This window comes from Colletotrichum aenigma, assembly GCF_013390185.1.
Source record: "Colletotrichum aenigma strain Cg56 chromosome Unknown KSG_Cg56_contig04, whole genome shotgun sequence".
NCBI lineage: Eukaryota > Fungi > Ascomycota > Sordariomycetes > Glomerellales > Glomerellaceae > Colletotrichum > Colletotrichum aenigma.
This window is the reverse complement of record NW_023500910.1, coordinates 5,791,241-5,798,692: the sequence shown is the minus strand read 5'-3', so window position 1 is coordinate 5,798,692 and position 7,452 is coordinate 5,791,241. Positions and strand designations below refer to the sequence as shown.

The 7,452-nt window shown below is 53.1% G+C and overlaps 2 protein-coding genes across 2 annotated transcripts; one reads left to right on the top strand and one right to left on the bottom strand.

Moving 5' to 3' along the window:
- Nucleotides 1–426: 426 nt before the first annotated feature.
- On the top strand, nucleotides 427–2,899 carry PPP1R3C (Protein phosphatase 1 regulatory subunit 3C; the record flags this gene model as incomplete). The annotated part of the gene is made up of 2 exons (XM_037322638.1): nucleotides 427–2,307; nucleotides 2,429–2,899. The coding sequence occupies 2 exons, from the start codon at nucleotides 427–429 to the stop codon at nucleotides 2,897–2,899; spliced, it is 2,352 nt and encodes a 783-aa protein (XP_037179197.1).
- A 2,132-nt stretch (nucleotides 2,900–5,031) lies between these two features.
- On the bottom strand, nucleotides 5,032–6,291 carry CGCA056_v007388 (uncharacterized protein; the record flags this gene model as incomplete). Its single annotated transcript, XM_037322637.1, has 5 exons — nucleotides 5,032–5,195; nucleotides 5,266–5,365; nucleotides 5,420–5,530; nucleotides 5,590–6,072; nucleotides 6,139–6,291. 5 exons carry the CDS (start codon nucleotides 6,289–6,291, stop codon nucleotides 5,032–5,034), a joined length of 1,011 nt encoding a protein of 336 aa, XP_037179198.1.
- Nucleotides 6,292–7,452: the final 1,161 nt, after the last annotated feature.

Genomic DNA, 7,452 nt, shown 5'->3' with positions numbered 1-7,452 from the left:
ACTGCCCTGATTTCCTTTGCACCTCCATCTCTAATTGTTTCCTATCTCTGCACCTTTTTCTCGTAATCTTACTTCGAAGCACTTACTGCCTCAGCGCCTTCTTTTTTCCCTGTCATTGTCTCTTTTCCCTATTCTCAACTACCTACTCCAACTCGACCGGAGCCAATGCACTCGCTCCGATTTCCTTACTCGACTTGATAACTCCGTACTTCATGGCCGCGACCGGGCTGACGAGAACCTTCCAATCCTACAGATCCTAATCCTAAAGCCGCCCCTCGTCCTCGGCCGCTCCCTCCGTCCTAATCGCATGAATTGATACCAGTTTGCATTTTTCAACCTCATCCCCGAGCCGCCACAGCCCTACGTGCCGGGTGCACGACATTAACAACCTATATTTCTTCCCCCATCACATAACCGGCATCCATAATGCCTTACACACCGCCCTCCCACCGCTCGCCAGCAAGCTCAGCACCGTCCTCGCCTGACGTGAGCCGCCGCTCGTCATTCCAGTCCAGCCCGAGACCATCACTACCAAGGTCAGCATCGTACCTCACAAAGCACAGGAGGACACCATCCGCCGCGACGGGGGCACCGAATGGCACCCCCAACCAGCCCACTCCTCCAGGCACGTCGGACGATCTTAAGGGTATGGCAACGAGCAGCAGCGTGAGACAATCACCGCCGCCACTGACGGATGAGCGAGGTATGCCTAAGGGAGCTATCATCTCCCCGCCGGACTCTGGCAGCGAAGAGGAGGATAGCGCACAGCGAGGGAGACAGATCGAAAACTTGAAGGAGCTTAAGGATGCCATCAGCCAGATTCCGGTCCACCGCGAGGCATCGCCCAGCCCGAAGCCCGAGCAACAATCACAACAACCGACACTAGCACTCGTCACCAACGATGGTATCACACACAGCTTTAGCACCGGTGCTCTGGACGCCCTCGCCAAGACTGTCGGCCGCCGGGTGGGCCACTCCAGATCGAGCACTGAGCCCAAGATTGTCATGAAGTCTGCCGATGCATCCCTGACCGGTTCTGAGGAGGAGTCCGATGAGGAAGCACCCAGAAAGCCACAGATGGTGCGGAAGAAGTCAGGCGAGCTTGTTCGCCCCGCACTTAGGCCGCCTTCCCGCCGCAGACCCTCCAGCATGCCTGGCACTCCGACATTCTCCAAGGCGGTCCACTTCGACTCCCACCTCGAACATGTCCGCCACTTCCTCCAGGTCGACAGACCGCTTGCTGTCAGCGCCGGTTCTTCGCCTGTTGACGCCTACGACAGTGACACCGAGTACCCCTTCCCCGGCGATGAGCAGCGCCCTGCCTCTCGATCCCCCCCATTCGAGTGGGAGATCGTGGCGGCGAACCACCCTGCCGACACTCCCATCAGAAAGTCACTGCCTGTCCGCCTCGAGAGGGTGTGGCTGTCCAGCGACCAGAAGAGCTTGCTGGGCTCCGTCTGCGTGGCCAACCTGGCATTCCAGAAGTCTGTCACTTGCAGATTCACCCTCGACTACTGGAAGACTACCTCGGAAGTTGGCGCCGAGTACTCCCACGAGATCCGCCCTCAAGAGAGCGGTGTCTCTCACGACCGCTTCCAGTTCTCCATCAAGCTGTCCGACCTGGCTAACCTCGAGAGCAAGACACTGTTTTTCTGCATTCGTTACAACGTGAACGGCCAAGAGTTTTGGGACAGCAACAACGGCACCAACTTTCAGGTTGACTTCCGCAAGAAGTACCTGCCCCAGAACGGCAAGCGTGGGCTCCAGGGCGCCGCCAGCCGACCTGCGCTTCCCCGCAGCAACCGTCGTGCGAGCCCCTCGTCCAATCCTCGCCCCAAGTCTATGCCCGTCGGCTTCGACGACTTTGGCGAGCAGGGCAAGATCCACTTTGACCAGCCCATCCACGAGTACCTGGGCGAGTCAGGCCCCAATGCTGGCCTTCGCCTCAAGAGCAACAAGTCCACTGGCAGCCTGGCTAGCGATAACCTCTCGAGCCGTCTGTCAGCGCCCAGCGGACAAGCTTTTGCCAACCGCTACGACTTTGGTGCCTCTCTCTCTGCTGCGGTCCAGGCTGCAAAGGACAACATTGGCAAGGATCGCAATGCCGATGGTCTCTATATGAAGAGCCATCGCAAGATCCAGGTCCCCGCCCAGCAACCCCAACAGCACAGGTCAACCCCGAACCCGACCGCCACCTCCACCGCCCCTGCTGTCAAGCCCGTCCTGCCGACCGCTTCTGGCCACGACTCCCCCAACGCCATGATCGCTTCGTCCTCGTACGAGGAATTGGTCAACAAATACTGCTTTGTACGTACTCCTGGTCAACAATCACAGATGCACGATCCTTTCATCGACTCTCATCATCACTCTCATCAACGCTCGCCCAATCTCAGCCCGAAAAGCATGTACTGACTTTGGCTCTCAACAGTTCGGCTCCAAGCAGTCCAGCCCTCAGATCACTGACGGCACCCTTAAGAGCGGGAAGTTTGACGGAGCTGACGATGGTTTCGTTACCCGAGGATCCAACAGCACCAGCTCGAGCTCGAACGGCAGCCCCAGCATGGCCCACCACGCTCAGCATGCCGGCCCCGCCCAGCACCACGCATTCCACCTTCGGGATCCCAACCCTTATTTTCAGCAACTGGGAGCCTATGGCTCATCTCCGGCCGCCTCCCCACTCAGCCAACCCCATCTAGAACCCCATCTAGAACGAACTGCGAACCAGCGTCCGAGTCAGGCTTCCGCCCCAGCGACCATGAGGTCGGCCTCTCCGGTCGCCTCAGTGGGTGGCTTTCCTTTCGCCGGTACGTCGCCGAATGATTATCCGTACGCCCAGCAGCTGCAGGAGCGCTTTCCGTTCAACACCGAGACTCATGCCGCGACAGCAATTAGGGGTTAATAGCAGTCTTGCTCGCACTCTCACACCACCGTCGCACCTTCACGACGGACTTGTCATTTGACGTTTCTCGAATGTTTTTCGATCCAATTTTTTTGAGCTCATCTTTCGGTCATCGGCGTTCAGGGCATTTCAACTCTTCCGGCCGCGCACGGCCACGGCATCGCGGGGCGTTCAAAGAGTTATCGCAGTCCTCGGCTCTCACACCGATTTGACTACAATCCAAGCATACGAATAGGGATTTCGGAGTCGAACGGAAAAACAGCCTTGCATTTCAGTCTTTCGTTGCCCATACCTGATGAGCTCAACGCAGCGTCGAGGGGAAACGACTATTCTTTCCGGATGGTACATAGGAACGGACGGCATACAAGGAGTTCCTTTAATGCATAATCGCTCGCGCCTTCATTCTCGACCTCCACCAGCGGCTGATTTATCGACATTGATTTTTTGTGTTTTAATTTTCCTTGCTGAGATTGCTTTCTTGTTCGCGGCCGAACCAAGAGACCTCCAGCAAACGACGGAGTGGGTCTAGAAGGATATGGGATATGTGTTTTGGTCATGGGATGGAAAGGCCCCGGCGTGGGACAGGGAAAGTCCTCGTTGGGCAAGCGCGTGATGCAGCGCCGCCTCTAACGTTCCGGGGCTAGCCTCTGCCGTCCGCTTCAATCGGTTGCGCTGGTCTTTACCGTGCTGCAGCGATGGGGGTGCCGGACAGTCGCTTGGGGACAATGGTTTTGGGATTCACAAAAGTTCAGCAACTGAGTCTTGAGATTGAAGCATCGACTCGTTCGCGTGTTACGAACACGGCACTGGTTCATACACTGGGCGTTGGGAAGAGTTGACGCGGTTACAATTAAATAGCGTCTGGCCTGATTTGGCTTGATTAGTTAGGGTAGCATGGGAAGACAAAAAGAACTGCCATTGCTCGACACTACCATTTCTCACACCCGCAACGCGATTTCCGTACTCTCTCAACTGGACATCAACCGAGAGTGACAGGTCAGATGGAACACGAAGTCCGTTGAAGAATCCCCCCTCTCCCCCCCACAGATCCCGTAGACAGACAGACACGTCAGCCTTACCGACCCACCCTCACCCTCCCCGCTTCACACCCACAAACAATGTGAACCCCAACAACACCTCGGACCGGACGAGATCGTGATATGTTGCATCGCCCGAGGTCCAATCGAGTCGAGAACATGCTCAACTGAGACAGTGTAGTCGCATCGTGATCGCGAAGTCTCTTGGTGGTTCATACAGAAGGTGACTAGCTTAGTTGCTAGGTTGGGTGGTTTTTTGACGTGGGTGGGGCTGATTGGTCCGCTGGGACGGCCGGACTTGGTTGTTGGACTGGAGGGTTAGGGGAGATAGGGCTAGGCTTGCCAGCGCAAATGGGGGGTTGCTAGTTGAGGTAGGCTACGGGAGCAGGTGGTTGAGGGAGGGAGAAACAGAGGATGTTTGAGTTGGGGGTTTCTTTCTTGGTGGGTTGCTGGCTGGGAACGTACGTGGTGTATCCATATGGATCGAGATGTGATGGGGATTCCGGGGTGGGGCCGGACGGTTTGGGTGGATGCGGGCTTTCGGTTGATTGACCCGGCGGCGGCGGGATTGTTTCTTTTGACGTGCGCTCGGCTTGGTGTAGGTGGATTGCTACATTTTGAAGATTATAATAGCGATAATTGGGAAGAAACATGTCATTTATCTCATCTTAGCATTGCATCTGAGGATGTGTGGTGCCTTGCCTTGCCGCGGAACATTTGATCTGTGCCTCTCAATGTTTGTTTTATCATTTGTTTCCCACTTTACAGGCAAGGCGTCTCCTTTGGCTATAGAATGGGCTTGTGGATATGAGGTTTTTTCTAGAAGAGGTGTATACGAAATCACGTACCATTGACAGCTGCCCTACGATTCCTCATTACCATTCCGCCGAGCCTACACACAGTTGTACGATAAACCATGATCAACCCTAGACAAAAGCGTGGCATCGTCGAGGTTTTCGCCCTTTTCAAACCTCAATTTGACGTAAAATAATCTAAAGAAATCCCGGATGCTTTCTGGGACCCTCTCCTGCGACGTCTAGTCTTCCAGCTGCCATCACGCATAAGCAATGTAACGATCAAAGGATCCAGTTGAGATCAATCGACTGTTCCAGCTTCCGCCTCTCCCTTACTTCCGCTACTGAGTCGCTGCACACACCTGGTCCAGATTCCGGCGACGAAGTCCTTCCCAGATTTCCAAGGATAAACAATGAAGAAGGAAATGGCCAAGGCGACCAGAATAACCACTACGGATATCGGGGCTGTAAAACGACAATGTCAGATTTTCAACAATAGCCATCAAGAACGATTATAAAACTGCGAGAAACTGACCGGCTATCTTCCAAAGATCACCCGACTTCGGGTTTTGAGGGTCCCCGGTGAGCTCTGACACGTTCTGGCCGAAATAAGAGGTGAAGAACGAAAGAGGGAGCTAGAAACGTTAGGGTTTATATACACTACTGTCAAATAACAGCATTTAGCTTACGAATATGATAGTAATAATTGTGAAAAGCATAATAGCTTGTCCTTGTTTCGTCGTAATTCGAGCTTCCCCAAGACTGGCTGCCTTCTGCTCTAGGTCCAAAAGCTCTAGCAACTGACGGCGTGATCAGTGAATCGAGATTCAATAATGGAAGAGGTGCAGCCAATGCTTACCAATCTGTGTGTTTGGGCCACTTCACGGTGAAGCCTCTCTATCTGTGACTTCTCCAAACGAAGGCGACGTGCAGCTCTTTCGAGGCATTTCCCGGCATACCCTCCCAGTGAGGTAGAGATCACGTTGGCGAACGTTTCAAGATCTCCAATCGAAGAACCACGGAACAGCATCTCTGCTGTAGAGTATCCGCTGGTGTTCAAGCGGACATCTCCAAGGCTGCAGCCCTCAAAAACAATCCGTTGTTCAGGTCCTCCTCTTTTCCCATCCTCTTTCGGCTTGATCAGAGACAGGTTGGTCAACAACTCACTCACGACGTTGTCTTGTTTTTCGAACACAAGCATCAAGATGTTCAGTTCGTCTAGAAGATCCACAACCTCGAGTGTTAGATTCAACTCTTCAGATCCTTCTGTTTCCTGAGCCTCAATGGAATGGGCTGACTGCCTTCTCCAGAATTTCTCAAGCAGTTCGGAGTGCCGCGCGGCCTGAGACAGGTGTATCAGTCAACATAGAGACGAGGGGCGGTGGTAAAGAAAGTCCGGGTTTAATACCTTGTTCGCCGCTGCCCACCTGTAGATTGCCAGCAGATCGGCCTGTTTTTGACTAGATCCTTCGAGCACCTGAATGACAGAGTGGCTGACAAGAAGTGCAAGCACGTCGAGCGTATCCTCGCAATTGTTAATCTCAGCTGTCACAGAGGCCATAACATCAATACTATGATGCTGCTTTCGACCAAGATCCATTGGAAAGCAAGACACAATGGTGACTGAAACGAAGTGAGCCTTTTCGTATCGGATTTTGTGCGAAGACACACTCAGCGTTGGGAGAATCGAGTGATCTCGTGATAGTACTTACAGTCGCCTAAAGTCCAAATCCAAAGCTGGTCAACGAGTATGACGTGGCAGTCTTCTGCCGCTTGATCTCTCCCATTTTCGCGTACGTCTGTGCCTGTCCATTTGGACACCGTCTGTCCCGCATTTCTGGACGCTGTGTTTCGCAAACCAGAGTAGTAAAATTCGTCCAATGTCCGGCGCTGTTGGTTCGTCCTTTGGGCAACAAACTCCTTGCGCTGCTTCTTCAACTCCCCAAAAGATTCCCAGTTCAAATATGGAAACTAGAAAACAGCTTTCAGTATGTGACCAAAGTTCAACGGCATTGAGAGAGACACAAGATAGATGGCCTTACAAATACTGTTATTCCGGCCTTTTCTTCTCCTGGAGGCATTTGGACCGATGGTTCCATGCACCACGCATGATTAGGAATGATTGTGTCAGGAACAGAGTTCAGAGGTCTCAGCTTCTTGTCCCAAGTCTTTTTCATCCTTTCCGCGTAGGATTCGCTGCCCATCTGACTATCCACAAGTTCCTATGAGTGAAGTGTATCAGTGTGTTGAAAATTGCGACAGTCGCAGGTTGTCTGGGAATACCTTGGCCTGATCAAGACTATTGCGTGGTACATGAAGCCATCGTGGTGAGGATGTGTACGAGTTTCTACCGACGCTAGATAAGATGTTTTGCTCGGACGGTTGGATATCGTCATGGGCCGGATAAGAAATGATGCGAAATGGTCCACGCACAGCTCACAATTAGTTAGCTGAATGCGATGCAACAAATTCAGGTGTTAAAACCGATGTGTATACTTGCTTCCTGTTATTCGTATTTCTCGTCCCCTCTGCCCCTGTCGGACGATCAGATTCATCATTGGCTCTACTGCCCATCACCTGTAATTCCGTGTCTCGAGGACTCTCTGTCATTGTCACTATTTGGACGGCGGTCTGGCATACGCGGATAATGAATCCAGATGAGCGAATGAACAAGTGGAAGTGAAGTTAAGAGACGATAAAATCCAGGAGAGAAATCTCGGAC